This window comes from Aedes albopictus, chromosome 1 (assembly GCF_035046485.1).
Source record: "Aedes albopictus strain Foshan chromosome 1, AalbF5, whole genome shotgun sequence".
Lineage (NCBI taxonomy): Eukaryota > Metazoa > Arthropoda > Insecta > Diptera > Culicidae > Aedes > Aedes albopictus.
In genome coordinates, this window is record NC_085136.1 from 108,726,871 (window position 1) to 108,754,846 (window position 27,976).

The 27,976-nt window shown below is 44.1% G+C and overlaps 2 protein-coding genes across 3 annotated transcripts in view; one reads left to right on the plus strand and one right to left on the minus strand.

Moving 5' to 3' along the window:
• The window catches only part of LOC134285111 (uncharacterized), a 192,223-nt gene that overhangs the window by 44,147 nt on the left and 120,100 nt on the right, over positions 1–27,976 (plus strand). The window lies entirely within an intron of this gene.
• Positions 16,197–27,976, minus strand: part of LOC115269571 (cadherin-86C) — a 589,109-nt gene continuing 577,329 nt past the window's right edge. For both annotated transcript variants that reach the window (XM_062845170.1, XM_062845171.1), the window contains one exon: positions 16,197–20,373. In XM_062845170.1, coding sequence (XP_062701154.1) covers positions 17,994–20,373 — 2,380 coding nt within the window. In that variant the 3' untranslated portion in view covers positions 16,197–17,993. The remainder of the gene's footprint in view (positions 20,374–27,976) is intronic.

A 27,976-nucleotide genomic window follows, 5' to 3' on the forward strand; every position in this document is an offset into this window, starting at 1 on the left:
AGGGATCCTTGTTTGCGAGAACAGATCTTGCTCCTGGGCATTTGAGATGGGACCAAGAGGGTTTCCAGGAAGTTCCTGGAGAGCCCAAATAAAAAGGGCTTCCAAGGGGCTTTCAAGGGGTAGTTTCAGGGGATTTCAGTATCATTTTAAGGGCGTTTTGTCAGGTTTCGTTGGTATTTTAATGGGATTACGGGGATTTTAGGGGTATTTCAGTTGTATTGAGGGGATTTCAAGGGGGTTTAAGGGTGTTTCTGGGAGGGATCTTAGGAGCCTTTAACCCTAGTAGGATGTCGGGATCTATATTGCCCAGATAGGCTCGGTGAACGTACACTATACCATCGTGATGCGCATAGATTAACATGCTAGGAGGGTTAAAGGGTATTACAAGATTTTAGGAGCGTTTCAAGACATTTAGGAGAGTTTCAGGAGGTCTCAGTCTCAGGAACCTTTTTAGAGCGCTCCTAGAAGTTTTAGGGGCGTTTGATAGCATTTCAATGGGTTTTCGGAGGCTTTTCAGGGGGTTTCTGTAGCCCTCGTTCCAAGGAATTCAAACAATAAAACATCATTGATAAAATATGAACAGTTTAAACGCAAACTAATCCCTGAATGGTAAAACTAGTAAGAATAGCCCCTTGTACCGACTTTTCGAATCCTCTAAGCTGAATACTCTCTTCGATGGGTGTAATCACAGTGGTGTACTTTTAATCCCGTCTTCTAATGATTATCCTTTGAAATGTTTGACAGTTCCCAATGGATAAGCATTAGAGGGCGGAATGAAAAGGTATAAAGCTATAGAATATATAAACTATAGTATATCCTATTATAATATTCCTGGTTATCATATTAGCATCTAGAATGTAAAAACTTCCTCTGATTTTTTAAACATAATTTTGTCAAATGGCAATCTGCCAAATGACCCATTCGGACAGATAGCATTCGGTCAAATGGCGTTCGGCCAAATGGCTTTTAGCCGAATGCTCTAACACCGGTGTTACTAAGATTCTATAAGATAACAGTAGCCCAAATGCCTCTAACCGGAATACCATAAGCCCCAATATGCTTAACTCACATGTCTTATAATCTAACAATTGGCGCAAATAAACACTAGTAAGTTGTTTCATTTGCAGCACAGCAGATGATTGAAAGAAGAAAAATCTTTTCTGAAATTAATAGAACAATTTCTTCTAGAACAAGCTTCTCATACCATTCAATCAAATGATATTCGGTCTAATGTTACATTCAAGCTTGTGTCAATCGGGGAACTTTAGAAGCTGGTGACTTTCGTGCTAGTGACAGTCATGCTAGTGGTATAGCCAGAACCGTTACTTAACTTATTATTCCTGTATATTTCACTAATTTCTTACATGAACACATCAAAACTATCACCTCTCGACAAACTTACTTTTTCGTTGATGGTTGTTGATTGACTACGTGTGTAACACAGCGTAACAAAAATTAACTTTTTGTTTGTCTCAAGAGCAAACTTTTGTGTCTCCGAAGGATTTTGGGCCGCTGAATCCGAATCCGGGCTCAGAATTGCTCCAACACGTCACTATTTTGAGCTATACCTCAATTTATAGGGCAAAATATGCGATTTTGGGCTTTTTTGACTGCAAGCCATTAAGCAAGAAAATATTTTTTTAAGCAATCAAAAGGTCAATTGGTCAATCAACATCTAAATTAACGACTCATGCAAAATATTTCGTTTTACCAAATCGAATTTGATAGTTTTAAGCGATTTATGCTAGGTACGATATTTACCATACAAGTTACCCTCCAAAAGTTGTATGCAAGTTTTCATACTAACATAAAATGCTTAAATCTTTCAAATTTGATTAGGTAAAACGAAATATTTTGCATGAGTCGTTAATTCAGATGTTAATTGACCAATTAACCTTTTGATTGCTTAAAAAAAATATTTCCAAGCTTAATGGCTTGCAGTCAAAAAAGCCCAAAATCGCATATTTTGCCCTATAAATTGAGGTATAGCTCAAAATAGTGACGTGTTGGAGCAATTCTGAGCCCGGATTCGGATTCAGCGGCCCAAAATCCTTCGGAGACACTTAAGTTTGCTCTTGAGACAAAAAAATGTTGCGCTGTGTAATCAGTGATTTCGAATAATTTGACAGAATACTACATACATACATACATTTATTTGTTCAACATCATTAAGACAAGACATCGCTTCTGGCTCACCTCTTGTTTAGGATAGAGACGAACCAGCCAAGGGCTGAAAGTCTCTTAAATAAAGACAAATCAATCAATCAAGACAAGACATAATCAACAATAGCACGCCACAATACTCGGTTTGTGGCTGCCGCTCTCCATCCTCGGTCGCGCCCAATGCTCGCCAAGTAACGCTCCACCTGGTCCGCCCATCGTGCTCTCTGCGCTCCACGTCTTCTTGTGCCAACCGGACCAGTTGCAAACACCAGCTTTGCAGGGTTGTTGTCTGGCATTCTTGCAACATTCCCTGCCCACCGTATCCTTCCGGCTTTGACCACCTTCTGGATGCTGGGTTCGCCGTAAAGTGCAGCGAGTTCGTGGTTCATCCTTCTCCGCCACACACCGTTCTCCTGCACATCGCCGAAGATCGTCCTTAGCACGCGTCGCTCGAAAACTCCGAGTACTTGCAGGTCCTCCTCGAGCATGGTCCATGTCTCGTGCCCGTAGAGGATCACCGGTCTTATTAGCGTTTTGTACATGGTGCATTTGGTGCGTGGGTGAATCTTTTTCGACCGCAGTTTCTTCTGGAGCCCGTAGTAGGCCCGACTTCCTCTGATGATGCGCCTCCGAATTTCACGGCTCACGTTGTTGTCAGCCGTCAGTAAGGATGCGAGGTAGACAAATTCCTCCACCACCTCGAAAGTATCCCCGTCTATCGTAACATTACTACCCAGACGGATCCGGTCGTGTTCGGTTCCGCCTACCAGCATGTACTTTTTTTTGAGGCATTCACCACCAGTCCGACTTTTGCTGCTTCGCGTTTCAGGCGGGTGATCAGTTCTGCCACCGTTCCAAATGTTCTGGCAATAATATCCATGTCATCCGCAAAGCACACAAATTGTCCGTATTTTGTGAAAATCGTTCCCCGGCTGTTGAGCCCGGCTCGTCGCATCACACCTTCCAGAGCGATGTTGAAGAGTAAGCATGAGAGTCCATCACCTTATCGCAGTCCCCGGCGAGATTCGAATGAACTGGATAGTTCACCCGAAACCCTTACGCAGTTTTGCACACCGTCCATCGTTGCTTTAATCAGTCTAGTCAGCTTCCCAGGAAAGCCGTTTTCGTCCATGATTTTCCATAGTTCTTTTTATTCCTTCTAAACCATAGGGGGATAAATCTGCTCAACAGACACCCTAACAGGAAGGTTAGGGTAGTGTGGGGTTAAGGTCGTCTTCTACAACACTAGTAAAAGCCAGGACTACTCTCTCCTCGACCCACATTCCTATGGTCGCCAAACCCTACGTCTCTCCGGAACCACCAAGAAGGTATTGCTTCAGAGAGGGGCTAGTGCATATCGCACCCTCAAGGTTAGCTGCCGTAGCCTAGCAGCAACGAACATCGATGACTCGCTCTGGAGAGTCCATCACGGTAGCATGCTGGCGCTTAGCCAGTTTCCCGAGTGGTCCTCGCCACTCCCTTTGTCCTCGGAAGGCGGGCAGGATCAACCCCGCCCGCGCCCAACTGCTTGGCAGACATCAAGAACTGATGCCCACGTGCAACCCGATCTGACCTGCCTGTAAGGAAGGCCCTATCAGATGCACCCGAAGGTTGCAGACAGCAGGGTCTCACCTACCCCGACCCTTGCCGGGGACCCCTTTCCAACCGCGGGCTCGGATCCAACCCAGTAGACCGACGCCACGACAGCACCACTACCGGGACTTCCTCTCCGCGGCCACTTAATCGCTGTAAGGGTCGATCTCGACCGCTGGGCACCGGTATGACCTACGAAGCCGACTTCGAACCCCTGGAAAACCTCTTGTACTGCATCTGGACTAGCCATTCTCCGAGTCCACACGCCACCTCCTCTGTAGCTCCCAGACTATATGGGTGATAGCCGTTGAAACGGCATTCCAGCTAACCTCATCCCTACACATCCTCTGGACCAAGTTGTCCGGAGTAGTGTCCTCCCAGCATTTGGCAAGCATGCGGTCACGCATTGTGCGAAAACGCGGGCACACGAACAAAACGTGTTCCGCCGTTTCCTATAAACCATTGCACACTGGGCATCCGGGAGAATCCGCATGCCCGAAACGGTGTAGATACTGTCGGAAACAACCATGACCTGAAAGGACCTGTGTCAGGTGGAATGTAACTTCCCCATGGCGCCTATTAATCCAACTATCTACCCTCGGTATCAACTTATGGGTCCACCTTCCTTTGGTGGAACTGTCCCACGCGCGCTGCCATTTGACCATGGAGGTCATCCTGGCAGTCCTGCGTATGCCTCTTGTGCCGCGCATTTCGAAGCACTCCATGTCCTCACTGATAAGAATGCTGATAGGCACCATACCAGTAATGACGCAGAGAGCGTCGTGTGACACGGTACGGTACGCGCTCGCAACCCTCAGACACATAAGCCTGTAAGTACTTTCCAGCTTCCGTCGGTAGCATTCAGTACTTAGCGCGGTACCCCACGCTGGGCCGCCATACCTAAGTATGGACGTAGCAACACTAGCCAGAAGCTTGCGCTTACTGGCGTACACCGCAGAGCTATTGGACATCATCCATAGCTCTGCGTGATCGATACTGTCGTATGCCGCTTTGAAGTCGATGAACATGTGATGCGTTGGGACCTGGTATTCACGGCATTTCTGGAGGATTTGCCGTACGGTGAAGTTCGAGTCCGTTGTCGACCGGCCGTCTATGAAGCCAACTTGATAACTTCCCAAAAACTCATTCGTTTTAGGTGACAGACGACGGAAGATGATCTGGGATAGCACTTTGTAGGCAGCATTCAAAATAGTGATCGCCCTGAAGTTCTCACATTCCAAATGTTCGCCTTTCTTGTGAATGGGGCAGATTATCCCTTCCTTCCACTCCCCCAGTAGCTGTTTGGTTTCCCAGATCCTGAATATCAGCCGATGCAGACAGGTAGCCAACTTTTTTGGGCCCATCTTGATGAGTTCAGCTACGATACTATCCTTATCAGCTGCTTTGTTGGTTTTGAGCTGGTGAATGGCATCCTTAACTTCCCTCAGCGTGGGAGTTGGTTCATTTCCGTCCTCCGCTGCACTGGCGTCGTCGTTTCCTCCGTTGCCGTGGGCTCCCGTGCCTACGTTCTCCACGCCGTTTAGGTGCTGATCGAAGTGCTGCTTCCACCTTTCGATCACCTCTCGTCCGTCCGTCAAGAGGCATCCGTCTTTATCCCTGCATATTTCGGCTCGCGGCACGAAGCCGTTGCGGGATGCGTTGAGCTTCTGATAGTACTTCCGTGTTTCTTGGGAACAGCACAGCCATTCCATTTCTTCCCACTCCTATTCTTCCAGGCGACGCTTTTTCTCCCAAAAGAGGCGGATCTGCTGTTTCCGCTTCTGTTTGTAACGTTCCACGTTCTGTCGAGTCCCTTGCTGCAGCATTACCGCCCCCGCTGCGTTCTTCTCCGCCAAAACCGTTCTGCACTTTTCGCCGAACCATTCGTTCCGTCGATTCCGTTCCAAGTACCCGATGGTACGTCTGTGTCGTTGATGGCTGCTTTCACTATACCTCAGCAGTCCTCTCGAGAGGCCTCATCGAGCTCGCCCTCGTCTGGCAACGCGGCCTAGAGATTCTGCGCGTATGCTGAGGCGACATCCGGTTGTTTCAGTCGCTCTAGGTTATACCGTGGCGGTCGCCGGTACCGTACATTGTTGATGACGGAGAGTTTTGGGCGCAGTTTGACCATCACCAGATAGTGGTCGGAGTCGATGTTGGCGCCACGATAGGTCCTGACGTCGTTAATGTCGGAGAAGTGCCGTCCGTCAATCAGAACGTGGTCGATTTGAGTTTCCGTCTGCTGTGGTGATCTCCATGTGTAACGCATGACCATGTTTTTGGAGGCGGCGAAATCAATGAGTCGTAGGCCGTTTTCGTTCGTCTGCTGGTGGGCGCTGAACTTACCAATCGTCGGTCTGAATTCCTCCTCCTGGCCTGCCTGAGAGTTTAAATCTCCTATTATGGCCTTGACGTCGTGGCTTAGGCAGCGGTCGTACTCGCGTTCGAGCTGCGCGTAAAATGCGTCCTTGTCATCAACAGTGCTTCCGAAGTGTGGGCTGTGCACGTTTGTTATGCTGAAGTTGAAGAATCGGCCCTTGATCCTCAACCTGCACATTCTTTCGTCGAGCGGCCACCAACCGATCACGCGCCTCTTCATATCTCCTTTCACGATGAAAGTTGTTCCCAGCTCACGTGTGTTACCGCAGCTCTGGTAGATGGTATGATTACCTCTAAACGTTTGCACCATGGGTCCTGTCCAACACACCTCCTTCAGCGCTACGATGCCGAACCCGCGGTCCTTCAGTAGATTGGCGAACTCGGTACGTGGAACTACCGATCTCTCAATTTCATTGGGAGCACCCGCATACCCAATGAAATTGAGAGATCGGCAGTTCCACGTACCGAGTTTCCAATCGCAAGTCCTTCTTGTTCGCTGGGGTCGTTGCCGTTGGTCTCGGTTCGTATTATTCTTTTGCTGATTTTCCGTTACAATGTTTTTTTTTACGGCTGGCTCGTAGGGCCTGACACCAACCCCCTACTTGCCAGAGGACCATAGTGCACAGTTGAGCTTAGAGTCCTTCCCTGGCACTCGGATGTAGATCAGCCGCCCCTAACATGGGGATCAGACGCTGTTGTGAGCCGCTCCTCCTGGAGAATAGACGCTCAGGTTTGCAGAAGCAAATCCCCTCCCATCCCTGTCAGCCAACGACTAAAGTTCCCACCGGGGTTGGTAACTCGATCTTCCCTAATGTTGCTCGTAGTTTCCGGCCTGTACCACGAGGAGGTAGGGATAGGAGTTGCTGGGCAGAGGCTAGTGGATCACAATAATGGGACCTGTATTGCTAAGCATAGCTAGCCTTTACCATGCCGAAGCACTATTACCAATACTATTACAATGAAGATGAAGATACACTGAAATCTCTTTTTATGCCATTGTCTGGCGGGGTGCGTCAATTTAAAACAACAGAAACAAGCAGAAATTTATAATGAATCTGGAAGAATTATTGAAGGAATTACTAAAAAAAATCTGGAGCGATTGTTTTTCTTTTAAAGAATAGCTAGATAAATATCTGGTGAGAAGCCTGGAGGAATGTCTTGAAGAAATTCTTGAGCGAATTCCTGAAAAAAGACTTTAAGGAAATTTCCTGGAAGTACGTTTTTTCTGGAATTCTTGCTCAACTCATAAATAGAGCTCTTGCAATAGCATTGGAATAGCTTTTTGAACAGTATTCTTTGAGAAATGATTAGAGAAATTTTAGAAGAAAGCTCCAAGCAGCTCTTATAGGTTTCATTGATCCAAAAACTCACTGGTTTTTGGATTGATATTTTCCTTAAATTATAATGAAAATCACAAATTGTAGAAAAGTGATCACATCTTAGGTCGCATATACAATTTTTAATAATGGGATCCTCAGTTTTCATAAGATTTCGTCTTCTATTTTCATATGGCGAGAAAAACCGAAACCGATTGCACGTCATTTCAGCAAAAAATGCACAAGAGAGATTTCGGTGTGAAACAAGCTTTACTGGGAGTTTTTCCATGTACATAATAAATAATTATCGTCCTGATTACGAAAAATCGTCCATGAGCTGCTCATGATGCAAAGGGTTCAATATTGAAGTAATTTTCTTAGTGTATGCCAGTATATGGGGGTGAAATGTGCTTCGGCGCACACGTTTATCAGGAACGCCATTAAATCGAAGAGGTTCAGAGGCATTTCAAAGGAATGGTTGGGTTTCAGGGGTGTTTCAAGGCACGGTGTGCCAAAACCGTTATTAAAAAATAAAAATGCCCACCCAAATGGCACCCGGCATTCGAAAGATATACTATTCTAGTATCTCCTCTGAAAATTTGAAAATGTTTCATCGAGGGAAACTAAAGTTTTTGTTATTTGAAGATTTTAAGCATTTCAATTGGATTTTCTTATACAAGTATAAGTATAAGTATATAATTTGAAAATGTTTTATCGAGGGAAACCAAGTTTTTTACTGTTTGAAGATTTTCCTCTATTTTCATAGAATTAGCTCATGTATGGGAATATTGTCATACGGTTCTCTTCATATGATAAACAAATAATAACACTACTCCACAAAATTTTCCAAAAAAATCGTATTATGGGATGAGAAAAAAAAGAACAGGGTTTTGGAATCATAGAAGTGTCATGGTGAAATAATTATCGAAAAATATTGGAACGGGACTTCACAGTTCAAGACCGAAGTTTGAATTGAGAAGTTGGGGTGTTCTATTGATATTCGCATTAGGGTTTCTAGGGTCCCATGCACCTATTTTGTTTCTCATCCCATAATGCGAACTAGTGCTGAGCGGTGTACAGCCCAAGGTTTTGGTATTCCTAGGAAGCTTCGTAAATCGTTAGTATAATGTTTACGATATTGAAGCTTTTGAAACAAACCTAAATGCTAATCGTTTTCCTAGCCAGCTTTTATACGTCATGTTACTTACGTATTTTCCGTGAATTTAAAAATATTTTATTTGAATGATCATCAGTAACAACAGTTTTAAACTTTGATTGGAGATATGCAAACTATCGCTTTGTCTTTAAACACGTGATTTGAAGAGCCAATGAAACATCCCATGACAATTTTGCCATATATGAGCTAATTCTATGGAAATAGAGGAAAATCTTCAAACAGTGAAAACTTTCGTATCCTTCGATGAAACATTTCCAAATTTTCAGAGGATATACTAGAATAGTATATCTTTCGAATGCCGGGTGTTAGTTTGGAGTACATTTTTTTGTTAATAGCGGTATCAGGCACACCGTGCGTGCATATTCACTCATATAAGAAAATCTTATTGAAATGGCTCAAAATCTTCATATAACAAAAACACAGACAAACAGACGTAACACCTTGAACGATTTTCATGGAAATCCATCGCCCAGTTCACACTACCATCACCTGGTGGAAAAGTTGCACGAATCACTGTGTTGTGCCATATCGCCAACAGAAGGCGCTAGTATGAAACGTCAAACGCATAGAAAAACGATGCGCACGCCTCTGATTGTGAAAGCCACAACTATGAAAATTTAAAATGTTCGTTGAAAGCGTGGTCGATGGAAATTTTGCAAGTGTTACGTCTGTTTGTCTGTGACAAAAACATTAGTTTCCATCGATAAAACATTTTCAAATTTTCAGAGGAGATACTTGAATAGTATACCTTTCGAATGCCGGGTGCCGTTTTGGTGGATATTTTTATATGTTAATAAACACGTGAAACGGTTTTCATCAAGGAGCCTCTGTAAATCTTCTGAAACATCCTGAAATGTGTCCGAAATCGTCCCTAAACCCCATGAACCTTAATCTGAAATGCTCCGAAACCTCCGCCTCCGTTGGTTTTAAATCTGAAACCCGTTGAAAGTTCCTGAAGTGCCACAGAAATTCTCCCCATAAAACCTCCTCAGACCCCATGTAAAACACTTGAGATCCTCCGAGATCATTGGAAACGCACCTGTAACGTCTTCAAATCCGTCGAAAACCCACTGGAACTCTCTGCAATGCCTTCGAAAACGCTCCTGAAACCAAACCTGGTCCAAAAATCAATGTCCCATTATTCCCACGCATCTGGGTCTTGAGTTACCGGCATGACTCTTTCGCAGTTTACGGAAACACTGGAACTCTAGGTCTGCTTCGCCTAACTGTCATTTCCACGGGGGTGCTAAGGCGATCTGATTTTGTTGCCGCTTATCATGCACAACCAGAACTCATCAATACTAACATTCACTCAATACAGCAGCGGGGGCAAATGAAGAAAAACGCATCTTGGCAAAGAATTTTTGCGAAAAGAAGTGTTGTGTGTCTTTTTACAAAGAATTGATACTCTAGACGGTGTTCAATAAGTTCGGATACACAGTAAAATTGAATTTATTTCCCATCTGTAATTCAGTTTTGCAAAGTGAATGTATTAATTGAAAGCTCACACAATACTGATAAAATACAGTATATGTTTTGAAATAAACTGTCCTTTATCCTTTTGTAATAAATGCAAATGTGTCTCAAGTTCCTTTCGGCCGGCACGTCTTTCTTTGGCATTTCGTCTAGTTTTTATTGAGTAATGGTGTTAAATTAAATTATATTAGGTTGTTGTCCTCAGCATTAGTGGTAGCAACTATGGCCATACGAAATAATCTATAAGATTCAGATTGGGTGAAGAACGGACTCATTTTATTTTGATCTTTAAAATTGCTAAAATTGCCGCTGTACCTGTTTTAATGATTTTTGTTTTGTCATATCTCAGTTTAATCCATAGTTATCTTTTCCAAAACTTTATTATATCCATATTGTGGCAAATTTGAACCAAAATTGGCTTTATATAATGTATTTATGCCTTTTTCATAGATTTAAGCACATTTTGACTAAACTTGCAAATTTATCACCATTCATCACTAAAATAGCAGTGTAAAGCTTTTGTCTATTAATTTAGTTATTTTAATTTAGTATAATGAGATGTAAACTTAAAAGTAAAAGATTTAGACTTCTGTAGCTTGAGCAACTTATCGTAAATTATTCCAGCGTGCCGGAGCTAACAAACTTTAGATACATCTAAGGCTTTTAAAAAAAAAAAAAGAAAACTACTTTATTCAAAACTTTATGCTATATTTGATCAGTGTTATATGACCTTTTAATAAATACATTTACTTTGAAAATCTGAATTACAGATGTGAAATTAATTAAAGTTATATGGTGTATCTTATTGAACTTATTGAACACCGTGTATAGTAACATGATTTAAATACCGAAACTCTAAAATTTAAATTATTAATTTATTCCGCTTTTTCATACTCAACACATTCATGAGATCTAATCTGAAAAAAGCATTTTGACCCGATATCCCTCGTGAAAAGGTAAACATTCCACTTTCACGAATGTGTTGGTGAACATTTTAACTGGAGCATAAATTTATGCTCCACGTAAGGAGGCACAATCCAACCTGTCAAACTCCATAGAGAAAAAATAGGATGCCGTCCCCTTGGTCATTCCATACTCCCATCATCTTGATTTGTGTTACAATCATGCGAAGAGGAATTGGTGGATCGACTCTTTTAGCGGACATCTAGAAAGCAAACTACTCATTGCTGTTCAATCTGCTGTAAAGCTGTATATATTTTTATTGAACTAAACATATACAATATAATGCAAAGTAGCACTTACATATTCGGTAACTTCATGGCACTATTATCACATTCTGATAGGGGTATTATTATTAGCAAAGCTTTGTCATACATATGAAATACATAAGGGTGCTCAATAATAAAGAATCTAAAGAGCGCTATGCGCAACAGTGCCATATGCTGTATTCAAGGCAAACATTTAGCAGCATGAATGTAGTAAATATTGGTAAAAAAGCCCTGTACGACTCACTGCCTGAAACTCTCTGGGAGCCCATGAAACGCTCCAGAGACCTCCCTAAACACCCCTTACATCCCTTGAAACGCCGTTGAGATCCCGTGGAGCACCCCAGAAACTCCTTGGAACTCTCCTGGAACCCATTGAGACTGCCTGAGATGCCATTGAGGCGACCTTAAACGCCCATTAGATCCGCTGGAACCTCCTAATACCCCCTGATGTGCCTTTGAACCCCCTAAAATGCCCCTGAGACCTCCAGGTACCCCCTGGCGATTACCTTCGGATACCCTGAGACGCTCCTAAGACTCTATGAAACACCCCTCAGGCCCCGGAAGTGCCTCAGAGACCGCCTGGAACTACCGGGAACCCTTGAGATGCCATTGAGACCCCCTTAAATGCCCCAGAGACCTCCAGGTACCCCCTGAAATGCCCTTGAAACGCCCTTGCGACCCGCTGAAACTCTCCTGGAACGCCCCTAAGACCCTCTAGAACCCTAGAATCCATTTCTTGGCATTCCTGTCTTTTAATATCTAATTTTTTTCTCCTAACATAGCCAGTTGGCTGTTTCGCTTAATGATTCAGGGACGTTCGAATTACACACGACGATGTGCTCTTGTTGAAGGTATAAATCAGAATATTTATTGTGCTCTTTCTGGTAAGTATCGCGGGCAGTGAATACGTGACCCTTATCGCTGTGTCAGCAACTTGGTCAGTTTATCGCACTCCAACGGCTCAGTATGTTTATGCTTATACAGCAATAAACATCCTGCGCGACTTGGAGTTTGACCGACTATACTTTGTTGCTATGCATAGACGTCGCAAGGGACACCACAGTATCGATTCACGTAATACCGAGCATCACGCTATTCTCCACCATAATTGCTCTGCATATCAGGTATCAGTAGGTCGGCTCCAGAGGCACGTTCTCCTCCATTTGAGAAATTTGTGCCATCGCCATGATTACGAGCCTATTCATCATTTACCTGAGGGAGAGCGATGGAAGGAATAAGGGACGGGATAGGGAAAGGGAAGGTAAGGGAATAGGGTCGACATAATCGCATAAGCGTACAACAACGGGTTGAAACAGCGCACTGTAAAAAACGCATAAAGCGTAAACTAAGCCTATAGCAAGTATGCCACAATGGGTTCAGAACAACAGAACATCCTGAAGATTCAGGCTTCTTAGGTCAGTTTTACTTAATTAAGTGTTTACCGAGTATTCGGAAGCGCAGTTGCGTAAAAACTGGGTAGTTACATATCAAATGATTCAAAGACCACAATCGGATTCTCAGCTAAGATATACAAATGAAGCAGCATGTTGAGGCTTGTGATGGACAAAATCATAAGTAGGAAAACCACATTGAGTTATCTCAATTGTGTTTCTGCTACAAGATTCCTCAAAAGTCATGGCAAGACTCCCGCATGGGGGCATCAACAAACACTCAATTTCCTAATCGCTGCTAATCGGCATTACGAGAAGAGATGTTCGTTTTTGAGCATTTGGTAAAGCCAATTGGAAATTATTGAAAGATAAATAGGACAATCCATGCGGCTTTCAATATGGAATCGAAAGGTACGTGTTCAAAAGTATTCTGGAGATCCAAGAAAACACCCAAACAAAATTGTTTTTGAATGAATGCTTTTCTGATTTCGTAAACAATATTGTGTAAACAAATCACAGTGGACTCTCCATTTTGGTAAGCATGTTGGTTCCCAAGGAGAGGCATGTTAGCCAGAAAAACAGCAAGGGTGTGATGCTCGACAAAGCGTTCTATTCATTTTAGAAGAAAGAGGTCAAATTGATAGGTCTGACTTTCATACGATGCATTATCCACTTACGGAATAAACTTGACAGTATAATCCCACCAAGATTTTAGAATAGCAAGGCTGCAATCAAGCAGTTTTATAAAAACATTTTGGGGCTCGAGGAATGACACGCGTGATTGTCATTTCAATTTTATTGCAGACTACATCTCAAATTGGACTATCACACTTTTTTTTGGTACGCCTAAAAAGTGTGATAAAAGTGCACATTTGCCTCGGATCGTCTCGACGTCTTCGGTGCACTTATTACTCCATTTACGAGGAATAAGTGCACCGAAGACCTCAATTCGATCCGACGTATCCCTGCGCTGTAATCGTACTTTGAAGGTGTGTGCACACTATTGTGTCAGTCCAATTTGGGGTGCAGTCAGCAATACAGAAAGTAGCAAACATCGGGTCAAACGCAAGATTCGGAACCATATAGGTGTTAATTAACCCTCTAATACCCAAATTTTTGATTTTGATCTAAATATCATTTTTCGTCATCTAAAATCGATTTAAACATGTTTTGGAAGATGATTCTTTTTAATTCTCGACTTCGTGAATTTCAGTTTTTGATTTTTCTAATTTTTATTTTTAAACATCCCCACACTTTTATATTTTTCCTGGAAGCCAATTTGGGGAACGGATTTTTTGAGATGAAAACATTTCGAGATTTTATGATTAATGTTGAAATACAGTGGTTTTTCGGCTTTATCACGGTCAAAAAAAATTTACCGTGATATAAACGAAACCGTGAATTTGGCGAAACGAGAAATAAATGTAAATTTTTTATCCAAAATTGTTTAGCTGCTAAATATATAAGTCGTAACTTATATTTTTCAACTGTATTGGTGGACTGGACAATGCTGTATTGATTTTATATTGATTTCAAAATGTTTTGAAACAAGTGTGATAAAAACGAAATGAAAATCGTGATAAAATCGAGCAGAAAACCGTGAATTTGGGCGAGTAGTGATTAAAACGACTAGTGATAAAACCGAAACGCCACTGTATTATTATTTTAAATTTTTTTCACAGAAAATTTATTTTCCGTGTAATTTTAAGGAAAATAATTTTAGAGTGTATTCGATTCCCTTAAACTATTAAACAAGGATAGAATGATATGGGAAAAATTTAAAATATGTTAATTGTAGCGATTCAATACAAAATAAACAATGACTTCTAAAAGGTGACTAAAACATCAATTTTTCAATGATTTTAAAAAATGTAAATACGCTCTAAAGTACATCAAAAACCATTTTGAGATATACAGAACAGTCCTAAATATCAGCCAAAAATATAAAAAAAATGATTTTCCACGAAACAAAAATTACAAAAATGCTCAAACTATACCCCGTCTAAAGGCGGGATTGGGTATTAGAGGGTTAAGATTCTTGGTAGGGCTTGGGATACGCCCAAGATAGAAGAGTCGTGATGTTTTCAAGAAGAGAAGGATGTTAATCACGATGAGGACAAGTAGGATAGGTAGAGGTCTAGGTTTTGGGACTTTTTAGTATTTACATTTGGTAAGGTTTTGGACACGCCCAAGTTGGTTCGGGCTACGTTAGGAATTATCGTGACTTCTTCGGCAAAACGAGAGTGATGGTAGGAGTTTTTGACACGTCCAAGCTGGTTCGGGTATTGCTAGGAAATTTAGGCTATAAATACTGAGGCTTTGGCTTCAGTCGGGGGAAGTTCGGTGACAACGTTAACGCAGGCAGCACATCGGATAAGTCTTGAGCTCCTATGTGGGACACCTCTAGATACTGTCCAAATAAAGGCTGTAGTTAGTACGAAAACAAGGACATAGGTGATACTAATTAAGTGAAAAGTGTAATGTAATTCGTTAAAAAGTTGTTAGGAAAGACTAAAACAATACTAAGGTCAAAAAGTGTGCCTTAAATTATAAGATAAATGTGAGTTAGTGGAAGTTCAATAGAGTTTATTTAAATGATGTCGCCGGACTTTAAATAAATGAAAGATATCACATTCCGTGTAGTGTTTAGTTGAGCCCCTGGACGGTTTCCCATGTTAATGGTTAAGTCTCGAGCAACCAGTTCGGCTTCTAAAAGGGGAAGTCGACCGTAGACGCTATCCTGTCGGTGACAAAGACAGCTGAGACAGCGCTCCAGCGTAAGAGGAGGAGGATTCGGCACTGTGCAGTAGTGAGTCTGGATGTAAGGAACGCGTTCAATAGCCCCAGTTGAGCGACTATTGCTGATGCGGCCTAACGCAGCATCTGGGGATGGCCGGGTACCTGTATAACATTCTCGGAAGTTACTTCCAAAATCGAGTACTAGTTTTCGACAAGGAGGAGGGTCCGAAATGCTTTCACATAACCTCAGGAGTCTCGCAAGGTTTAATCCTGGGTTCGGTGTTATGGAATGTCATGTACGACGAGGTGTTAAAGTTAGAGTTCCCGGTGGGCAACGCGCGTGGGACAGTTCCACCAAAGGTAGGTGGACCCACAGGTTGATCCCGAGGGTAGATAGTTGGGTTAACAGGCACCATGGGGAAATATCATTCCACCTGAGTTGGGTCCTTTCGGACCATGATAGCTTCCAACCGTATCTACACCGTTTCGGTCATTCGGGTTTTCTGAAGAGGGAGACAGTGCGGATAGATATGGCAATGAATTTGACCGCTGCCATGTACATGATTGTGGGAGGAGACAGAGGCAGATGTAGTGGTGTTAGTGCTGAGGTAGTGATTGATGAGAATGTGTTTGAAGTGATTGAAAGGCTAGTGCATCTTAGACACCTCTGGAATGTGATTGTGCTGCCCTTGCAGTGAGAAACTGTTCGGATTATATAAAACTAACTAGAGAATTATTCAAAATATCGTCTTTTATATTTCTTAGTCTGCTTTCGCTACGGTAGTGTACTGAATTCACACAATTCGATTTAAGTAACTAATAAACTTCTTATACACAGGGACACTACGAGTACCTACTATCCACAAAAAGGGGAGCGGTAATATAGTGGGAGCCACTACTGCTGACTACGCCACTTGATCATACACATACTTTTTACACAAATCTTACTGACTATATTTTACAGGTCTTGAAGGCACTTGGTCCTTCCATAGTTTAAGTTCGGAGCCGTATTGTACCGGAAAACTGAACGTGTAACATTCAGAGTAGTATTTTTGAAACCTATACATACATAACACAGAACGCGGATTAGATTAACTTGCAATCACTTGTTTTGATTCTCATAACAACTATTTTTTTCGCTTGATTTTTGCATAAACAAAAACACAACAATTGTAAAACATTTTTTCTTGTTCAAACAAAAAGCTATTCGCACGTTGAGTGATTGCATCGTTTCGACTCTGGAAGATGAAGGACGACATTTGCGAATTCGTCGCTGTAAGTTTTACGGGAGACTAGTTATTTAATAACTAGAGTTAAACTGAAATAGTAAAACAGTTGTGACAATATCCTAAAGAGAGGGAAGTCATGGAATTCGATTGCTTCGTGTTCCTATCACGATTGATTGATTCGCTTTCTATTCTTGCGGGGGACTAATATGTACAGGGCGAACGTAGATTAGGTACTTACAACATTAAAACGAACAATTTACACAGTAGCTTATCACCTAGAAATGACACTTTGTAGGGGTACTGCACCACTAAACGATTTAGGAATAAGAAAACACCAATGTAACAACAATCATCATTAAAACAACTGTTGGTTGACAACAACGGCAAAATATTGGCGGCTGGACGGGCAGGGTTTTGCGATAGTGTTCGTGGTAAAACTACTATTTTTTGTCTTTTCATTTCGTATGTGTATGCTCCTGGATAACAACTAAATCGTACTATATAATACATGGTTTTGTCTTTTTTAGCTACAGGAATAAAATGGCTCTATTCACGTGTCTGCACACACATGGCGGATAAAAGTGAACTTAGTACTTATGGCAGTTTTAAGTTTCCTTTTGGGTTTTAGAACATGCTTACAGTCGTCGCGTTACGACGGAAATGATCCGTCGACGTGCCGAGGTTAGATCTATGCACGGCGGTTCATTTACAGTTATGATGGGACTGTACAAGAATTTCCTAGGTGTTCTCTTGAATATCTACCAGACCTCATCGACAAGAATTCTTCACGGAACATCTCCTGAATTTCACATGGGATTTTAACAGAATTCTTCTCGGAATTTCAGTTGAATTCCTCATGGGATTTGATCAAGTGTCCTAATGGAATCCGATTATAATTCCTATTGGAATTCAACCAGAATTCTTGTTTTCGTAGTGATGGTGTATTTGTCCCAGCAATAACGATAAATGAAACGCCGTAGTCTACGGCTAGCTTTCTTTGTACTTTTTTGTAGGAAAATTTTTCTCGAAGAAACACGTTGTTCCGGGGATTGCTGACATTCAGGGAAGCACTTCACTTAACTTATGGCAACGCTGGACGTACGAAGCCTGCTCTGAATGCGCCTTCCGCCTCTCCCTCGCTCTCATCGGACAGCGCTCCGCTGACAAACTGCCAACTATTGCTATTGGCTGCGTCCTCGTCGTTGCTGTTGCTGCAGCTGCTCTTCGGCTTCGGAGTGGTCGTCGTGCTGCTCGCTCGTCCGCCTATTGCTAGGTAGCTGAGCAGACTGTTCCCGTCGCTGTTAGGAGAACGGCGGGGTGTCGCTCTCGGATCGGATCTGCCGGATGCGCACGTCGTCGTACGCGATGGTGAAGATGCTCTTCTTGTCCGTGATGGGGTGCCGTTTGCTCTTGTTGTGCAGCAGCGAGTTCATGGCAATGCCGGAGTCGTGGTCGTCCTCCAAGGTGGACGCGTTCAGGGTTTTGGTGGTTGTTGTTGCTCCGGGGGCTGTCGCCGTCGTTGTCGAGGATGGTTCCGAGAGTCGTGGCCTCGGTTCTTTCACTTCGTTCTCGTGAATGGGGGAAGGTTTGCTGATGGAGGAGTCTACGATCTTGATCTGGACCTTGTTGTCCCGATTCACGATCGGAGGTGTTTCCGGGTACAGGTAGTGCGGAAGCTTGTCCGCGGGAGGAGGAACTTGAGAATGTGGGTCGTATTCGGCTTCGAATCTGTGCTCGGAGTGCTGGAGCAGAGGATGGCTGGTGGGTTCGTTGACAGACTGCGATTGCACCTTCTTCGCCAGCTGGATGTCTTCTTTTAGGAGGCGAGCATCCTTTGGCGGAGAAGTCCGCGGCGCTGGCTCAGGCTTAGACATTTTAGGTTCATCTTCCTTGGATGAAGAAGAAACAAGCTTCTTTTTCACGGATTTCTTCTCGTATTCCTTATACTTGGCAGGTCTTTTCTCTAGGGAATCGTCTTTGAGGTTATGGTACCAATCCATGTATTTCGCAGGAATATCCCGACCGTCTTCCAACCTTTCCTTGGACAATGACTTGGTCATACGCGGAGGTTTGGGTGCAGGACCTTTCTGCGCGCGGGAAGGCGATTCGGATGTAGTCAGTCGTATCCTCGTGGAAGTGGTCTCCGTTTTGTTGTCTTTCCTGGATATCCTCTGTTGGACGCCGGACCGCGGCGAAACTGTCACCGACTTGGACGTCGTCACCTCATACGTGTAGTCTTCCACGTCCGAATTGATGTCCAAACTGTCCGCAGAGAAATACTTCTGCACCACTTCCTTGTCTGATCCATCAGAATCCTCGAAGTACTTCACATTTTTCTTGTAGACCTTCTTCCGCCTGTCCTTCTTTTTGGTTTCTTTATCCTCCAGTGAATCGGATATCTCCATCAGCACATCCTTCTTCAGTCTCTCTTCGTTCTTCTTCCGCCTCAGTATGCTTGCACGTGTTTCACTGTGCCGCGGCGGTGTCTTCCTTGGCTCCTCCTCCTCTTGGATTGGCGTCCGGATTTTCCTCTTAACCGATTCCACTGTGATAAACCTCTTTCCTCCCCTCCCATTTGCTTCTCCGTCAGACTTGTACTTGGTCTTCTTGCGTGTGCGCTTTCGCTTGATCAGATACACATCATCCGGGCTATCTGGCGGACTGTACTTCACATACTCGTACTCGTCTTCCGAGAAGGAATCATCGTTCTCGCTCTTGGTTCTCCTTCGCTCAACTTTCACCGGCTCGGTCTGCGTTGCCGTTTCGCAATCTGTCTGCGTCGCAACCACCGCCTGGCACGGAAGACTCTGCGTCTCTAGAGCTTGATCTTGCTCCTTGTACTTCTCCTCGAGCTTTTCCTTTTCCAGTAATATCTGTCTGAGCAGTGCATTCTGTTGCTTCAACGATGTCTCCAATTCCTGTTGTATCAAAGAATGGTTCGACACTGCATGCGTTATCTGTATTTCATTCTCATCGTCGTCTTTCATTGAACCTCCTCGATTGGACTTCTGCTCGTGACCAATCTTCACCTCGGTGACGTGATCCCCTCGATACCCAGGAACTTCATTCGGGATTGTCTGTATGAACGTCGTTCCAGGAAGCAACTGGTAGTGCTCCCTAATGATCTGCTTCCCATTCGCCTGTTCCTCAATGTACCTCCTCATTAAGATCTCCTTCCCACCGTTATCCACCATGATGTACTGTCCCTGACCTCCATCGCCACCTCCTCTTCCAGCATTCCTCTGCGGAACATTAACATAGATATTCTCCTCCTCGTTCCTCCCTCGAGTAATCAACCTCAGAATCTCCGCATTGCCATCCTTTATATAGTACTGATCCCTCGGTTCCAGCGAATCGTCGACCCCCAATCCACCCTGCCGCTTAAAACTGCCCCTCCGCTCGTAGTTCAGGTCGCTTCCCCGGTCCATCTCGTGCCGCCGCATGGAATCGTCATCGATCTGGGTATGTGCCGGCATCTGATGAACCCGCCGCAACGTCTGGTACTCCGGATCGTGCTCGTCCACATCCTCGACGTACATTTCGCGCGCTTCGTTATTAAGCAGATTGCTGCGGGACCGGTGCAGGCCATCCCCGCCACCGACGCCGCCACCGCCTCCTCCTCCTCTTCCATCGCCGCCGCCAGGTCCGTGATTTTTGGCCGATTTGGATTTGTATTCGTTTCTGCGGAAGAAAAAGGGAAAATGTTCAGTTAATGGATGGCATTCGCTTGTATGTTTAAGTCTTATTCGCCCAAATAAACTCGACGGTTATTATTATGCAACCGGACCAGAGCAGGTAGGCGGGCACGTTTTATGTCTTCCGTTTCCATGTTGCTTCATCCCAAAGCACATTCACCTCATCCGATTTTCTAATGAAGGGATTATAGCTACGGTTATTAAAACGGAATTACCGAAAAGGGTGGGGACTGAGACCGGAAAGTTTTCCAGTCATTCATGGTCAGCCCGAAATTAGGTCAAGGACATCCGGTTGGGGCGTTTCCGGAAGTGTCCTGACAGGATTTACAGTCGTCTTCTCCAGTCAGGTTTCGCATCCTGTCGTGTTTGAGGGAAATTTTAGAAGCACGGAGGAAGCTCATTACCTATGGTCCTTCTTCACATATGTTTAAGTCCAATAAATATGTGAAAGTTGGTTTAGAAGAATAAAATGCGCATCGGGTAGCTAATCGTTTATTGAAGTGCTTATTAAAGTTTTTAATATAGCTTAACTTTGGCTACAGTTATGAACACCTTACGATTCATTAATGCTTTCCTTATGATTTCTTATTCTTAATTACCATTATAGTATTAAATTTATAATTCGTGATTTTTTTTTGGAAAGCTTCTCTTTTTCTGTAAAATCTACGTTCCTTCATATAATTGCATATTGTTTATAAATTGTCTGCAAAATTTAGAGGATATGATTTTAGGATTTCAGTTGGAATTTCATAGCGAAACCTCCACGAAAACTTCTATGATATATGTATTGAGATCAATATACTTAGCATTATGGCAGAGTTTCAGGATATCTGCTGAATTTCAAACATTATTTTACCTGGAATTCTAGCAAAACTCCTCCTGAAATTATACCAAAGTTGCTCCTAAAGGTCAAGCAGATTTCCTTCTGGAATTCTTGACGATTTTCTTCTGAAATTCTAATATTATTCCTTCCAAAATTCTAGTAGAGTATCTCCTGGAAACCTAGAAGAATGTCATCTACAATTCTAGCAAAATTCCTTCAGGAATTCCTCCAGGAACTCTAACAGAATTTCTTGAAGAATTCCTGAAGGAATTCTTGGAGAATGCCAGACGGAATTCTTGGAGAATTCCTGACGGAATTCTTGGAGAATTCCTGACGGGATTCTTGGAGAATTCCTGACGGAATTCTTGGAGAATTCCTAACGGAATTCTTGGAGAATTCCTGACGGAATTCTTGGAGAATTCCTGACGGAATTCTTGGAGAATTCCTGACGGAATTCTTGGAGAATTCCTGGCGGAATTCTTGGAGAATTCCTGACGGAATTCTTGGAGAATTCCTGACGGAATTCTTGGAGAATTCCTGACGGAATTCTTGGAGAATTCCTGACGGAATTCTTGGGGAATTCCTGACGGAATTCTTGGAGAATTCCTGACGGAATTCTTGGAGAATTCCTGACGGAATTCTTGGAGAATTCCTGACGGAATTCTTGGAGAATTCCTGACGGAATTCTTGGAGAATTCCTGACGGAATTCTTGGAGAATTCCTGACGGAATTCTTGGAGAATTCCTAGCGGAATTCTTGGAGAATTCCTGGCGGAATTCTTGGAGAATTCCTGGCGGAATTCTTGGAGAATTCCTGGCGGAATTCTTGGAGAATTCCTGGCGGAATTCTTGGAGAATTCCTGGTGGAATTCTTGGAAAATTGCTGGCGGAATTCTTGGAGAATTCCTGGCGGAATTCTTGGAGAATTCCTGGCGGAATTCTTGGAGAATTCCTGACGGAATACTTGGAGAATTCCTGACGGAATTCGTGGAGAATTCCTGACGGAATTCGTGGAGAATTCCTGACGGAATTCGTGGAGAATTCCTGGCGGAATTCTTGGAGAATTCCTGGCGGAATTCTTGGAGAATTCCTGGCGGAATTCTTGGAGAATTCCTTGCCGAATTCTTGGAGAATTCCTGGCGGAATTCTTGGAGAATTCCTGGCGGAATTCTTGGAGAATTCCTGGCGGAATTCTTGGAGAATTCCTGGCGGAATTCTTGGAGAATTCCTGGCGGAATTCTTGGAGAATTCCTGGCGGAATTCTTGGAGAATTCCTGGCGGAATTCTTGGAGAATTCCTGGCGGAATTCTTGGAGAATTCCTGGTGGAATTCTTGGAGAATTCCTGGCGGAATTCTTGGAGAATTCCTGGCGGAATTCTTGGAGAATTCCTGACGGAATTCTTGGAAAATTCCTGGCGGAATTCTTGGAGAATTCCTGGCGGAATTCTTGGAGAATTCCTGACGGAATACTTGGAGAATTCCTGACGGAATACTTGGAGAATTCTTGACGGAACTCTTGGAGAATTCCTGACGGAATTCTAGGAGAATTCCTGACGGAATTCTAGGAGAATTCCTGACGGAATTCTTGGAGAATTCCTGACGGAATTCTTGGAGAATTCCTGACGGAATTCTTGGAGAATTCCTGACGGAATTCTTGGAGAATTCCTGACGGAATTCTTGGAGAATTCCTGATGGAATTCTTGGAGAATTCCTGATGGAATTCTTGGAGAATTCCTGACGGAATTCTTGGAGAATTCCTGATGGAATTCTTGGAGAATTCCTGACGGAATTCTTGGAGAATTCCTGACGGAATTCTTGGAGAATTCCTGACGGAATTTTTGGAGAATTCCTGACGGAATTCTTGGAGAATTCTTGACGGAATTCTTGGAGAATTCCTGACGGAATTCTTGGAGAATTCCTGACGGAATTCTTGGAGAATTCCTGACGGAATTCTTGGAGAATTCCTGACGGAATTCTTGGGGAATTCCTGACGGAATTCTTGGAGAATTCCTGACGGAATTCTTGGAGAATTCCTGACGGAATTCTTGGAGAATTCCTGACGGAATTCTTGGAGAATTCCTGACGGAATTCTTGGAGAATTCCTGACGGAATTCTTGGAGAATTCCTAGCGGAATTCCTGGAGAATTCCTAGCAGAATTCCTGGAGAATTGCTAGCGGAATTCCTGGAGAATTGCTAGCGAAATTCCTGGAGTATTCCTAGCGGAATTCCTGGAGAATTCCTAGCGGAATTCCTGGAGAATTCCTAGCGGAATTCCTGGAGAATTCCTAGCGGAATTCCTGGAGAATTCCTAGCGGAATTCCTGGAGAATTCCTAGCGAAATTCCTGGAGAATTCCTAGCGGAATTCCTGGAGAATTCCTAGCGGAATTCCTGGAGAATTCCTAGCGGAATTCCTGGAGAATTCCTAGCGGAATTCTTGGAGAATTCCTAGCGGAATTCCTGGAGAATTCCTAGCGGAATTCCTGGAGAATTCCTAGCGGAATTCCTGGAGAATTCCTAGCGGAATTCCTGGAGAATTCCTAGCGGAATTCCTGGAGAATTCCTAGCGGAATTCCTGGAGAATTCCTAGCGGAATTCCTGGAGAATTCCTAGCGGAATTCTTGGAGAATTCCTGACGGAATTCTTGGACAATTCCTGACGGAATTCTTGGGGAATCCCTGACGGAATTTTTGAAGAATTCCTGACGGAATTTTTGGAGAATTCCTGACGGAATTTTTGGAGAATTCCTGACGGAATTTTTGGAGAATTCCTGACGGAATTCTTGGAGACTTCCTGACGAAATTCTTGGAGAATTCCTGACGAAATTCTTGGAGAATTCCTGACGGAATTCTTGGAGAATTCCTGACGGAATTCTTGGAGAATTCCTGACGGAATTCTTGGAGAATTCCTGACGGAATTCTTGGAGAATTCCTGACGGAATTCTTGGAGAATTCCTGACGGAATTCTTGGAGAATTCCTTACGGAATTCTTGGAGAATTCCTTACGGAATTCTTGGAGAATTCCTGACGGAATTCTTGGAGAATTCCTTACGGAATTCTTGGAGAATTCCTGACGGAATTCTTGGAGAATTCCTGACGGAATTCTTGAAGAATTCCTGACGGAATTCTTGAAGAATTCCTGACGGAATTCTTGAAGAATTCCTGACGGAATTCTTGAAGAATTCCTGACGGAATTCTTGGAGAATTCCTGACGGAATTCTTGGAGAATTCCTGACGGAATTCTTGGAGAATTCCTGACGGAATTCTTGGAGAATTCCTGACGGAATTCTTGGAGAATTCCTGACGGAATTCTTGGAGAATTCCTTACGGAATTCTTGGAGAATTCCTGACGGAATTCTTGGAGAATTCCCGACGGAATTCTTGGAGAATTCCTGACGGAATTCTTGGAGAATTCCTGACGGAATTCTTGGAGAATTCCTGACGGAATTCTTGGAGAATTCCTGACGGAATTCTTGGAGAATTCCTGACGGAATTCTTGGAGAATTCCTGACGGAATTCTTGGAGAATTCCTGACGGAATTCTTGGAGAATTCCTGACGGAATTCTTGAGAAATTCCTGACGGAATTCTTGAAGAATTCCTGACGGAATTCTTGGAGAATTCCTGACGGAATTCTTGGAGAATACCTGACGGAATTCTTGGAGAATTCCTGACGGAATTCTTGGAGAATTCCTGACGGAATTCTTGGAGAATTCCTGACGGAATTCTTGGAGAATTCCTGACGGAATTCTTGCAGAATTCCTGACGGAATTCTTGGAGAATTCCTGACGGAATTCTTGGAGAATTCCTGACGGAATTCTCGGAGAATTCCTGACGGAATTCTTGGAGAATTCCTGACGGAATTCTTGGAGAATTCCTGACGGAATTCTTGGAGAATTCCTGACGGAATTCTTGGAGAATTCCTGACGGAATTCTTGGAGAATTCCTGACGGAATTCTTGGAGAATTCCTGAAGGAATTCTTGGAGAATTCCTGACGGAATTTTTGGAGAATTCCGAACGGAATTCTTGGAGAATTCCTGACGGAATTCTTGGAGAACTCATGACGGAATTCTTGGAGGATTCCTGACGGAATTCTTGGAGAACTCATGACGGAATTCTTGGAGAATTCTTGACGGAATTCTTGGAAAATTCCCGACGGAATTCTTGGAAAATTCCTAACGGAATTCTTGGAGAATTCCTCACGGAATTCTTGGAGAAATCCTAACGAAAATCTTGGAGAATTCTGTTATACCTTTGCTATTATTACTACCTTACATACCTACCATACCTTGTTCATACCTCAAAACACATACACCTTGCTCCGCGCTCTTTTTGACGTTTGATTCATTCTAGCTTCCCCGCGCGAGAGCATGTGCTCAGTTTTCCCTACAAACCAAATTGTTAACTTAGAGAAAATAAATAGTTATGTGCTAAAACAATTAGCTGTTGTGTTAGTTATTCGGCCAGTCACAACAGTTCTGGCGACGAGGATGGCGAACGCGGAAAATCCAGGTCGAAGTGCTGCTGCAGGAGGAGGAATTGCCGGTGCAATCGTGCCGGCGGCTGTCGCTGCTGCTGGAGCTCCGCCACCAAACTTTGCCATTGATCCCTTCGACAAGAAGAAGTTGAAGTGGATGCGGTGGGTGGAGCGGCTGGAAAATGCTTTTGCCATCTACGGAGTTGTCGACCCGGCGATGCAGAAAAACCTGCTTCTGCATCATATGGGGTCGGAAACGTACGACATCGCCTGCGACAAGATTGCGCCAGACACTCCCCGACAGAAGACGTATGCCGAGATCGTCGATGCCCTGGAAGGATTCTTCAACCCCCAGCCGTTGGAAATTAGTGAAAATTTCCGTTTCAAGTGCCGCCGGCAAGGCGATTCGAACGCGGCTTCGCCCGATGAGACGGTCGACGAGTATTTGGTGGCATTGCGGCGCATCGCCGTCACCTGTAACTTTGGCGCATATCTCGAGACGGCCCTTCGGAACCAGTTGGTCTTCGGTATCAAACGGAATGACATCCGAAGCCGGTTGCTAGAGAGGAGGCAGCTGACACTCCAAGATGCCCGGGACATAGCCGTGAGTATGGAGCTTTCCCGGAAAGGAGGTGCGGAAATCGAGGGGAACCTCGGCAAGCAGGAGGTAAACGCCGTGCACCGATCGACTGGATTCAAAGGTAAAAAAGAGAAGCATAACAAAATAAACGCTGGGGGAAAGTCTTATTCTAAAGTGGGACAAAGTGCAAGCGATTCTTCTTGTTTTCGCTGTGGGGAAAAGTCGCACTTTGCAAATACGTGCAGGCACAAAGATACCGTGTGTTCGTTCTGCAAACTGAAAGGACATCTTGCGAAAGTGTGTATGAAGAGATCCGCCTCCGGGAAGTCGGACGCGAGCCGTGCCGGGAACAAAACGAATGCTGCGCAAGCGAACTATTTGCACCAATCCGGCGACGGCGACGATCGCGAAAGTACACAAGTGCGGGAAGTGTGTACCGTGGACACTAAACTCGGTAGTGCGCGATTCTGGTTGGACATGCGAGTGAACGGAAAGAACATTCGGTTCGAAGTGGACACTGGATCGCCGGTTAGTATCGTAAGTGCGAAGTGCCGGGACAGATACTTTTCCGAATCGCGGATGCGTGGTTGCACCACAAACCTTGTGAGCTATTGCGGTACCAGTATCGACGTACTGGGAATAATCGATGCGAGTGTCGAATACGGAAGTGGAAAGGTTACGTTACCGCTATACGTCGTGGACTCCGACAAACATCCACTTCTCGGGCGCGAGTGGCTAAATGCGATTCCGGTCGATTGGAACAGTGTACTCCAGAATCCGGATGCGGTCAACGAGATTACAAATGCTACTCCAACCCGTGCTGCTGCGCTGAAGCAGGTTTTGGGAAGATTCCCGAAAGTGTTCGACGACTCCATCGGGAAAATTTGCAGTGTCCAGGCCAGCCTACCGTTGAAGAACAATACCAGGCCGGTGTTCCTGAAGGCGAGGAAGATTCCCTTCAACTTGCAGAAGACGGTGGAGGACGAATTGGACAAGCTCGAAGCGGAAGGGGTGCTGACGAAGGTGAACCAAAGCAACTGGGCCACTCCAATCGTCCCGGTGAAAAAGTCCCAAGGCCGTGTGCGGATTTGCGGGGACTATAAACAAACGGTCAATCCAAACCTGGTTGTGGACAGATATCCGCTACCAACCGTGGATGAACTTTTTGCGTCGTTGGCTGGAGGGAAGAAGTTCTCCAAAATCGACCTCGTTCAGGCCTATCTGCAACTGGAAGTCGCCCCGGAGGATAGAGAGATACTCACCCTGAGTACTCACCGTGGCTTGTATCGTCCAAATCGACTGATGTACGGCGTCGCTTCGGCGCCAGCGATCTGGCAACGCCAGATGGAAGTGATTCTTCAGGGAATCGAAGGAGTCAGCGTATTTCTGGATGATATCAAAGTCACAGGCCCTGATGATGCAACACACCTCCGACGTTTGGAAGAAGTTCTGCGGCGACTAGACCAGCATGGCATTCGGGTGAATAAGGACAAATGCGAGTTTTTTGTGGATCAAATTGAGTACTGTGGCTATCTCATCGATAAAGATGGTATCCACAAGATACGGAAGAAGGTTGCTGCGATCCAGGAAATGCCTCAGCCCAAGAACAAGGATGAAGTCCGGTCGTTCGTTGGACTGATAAACTATTATGGAAGGTTCTTCGAAAACCTCAGTACGGTACTCTACCCTTTGAACAACCTCCTCAAGAACGAC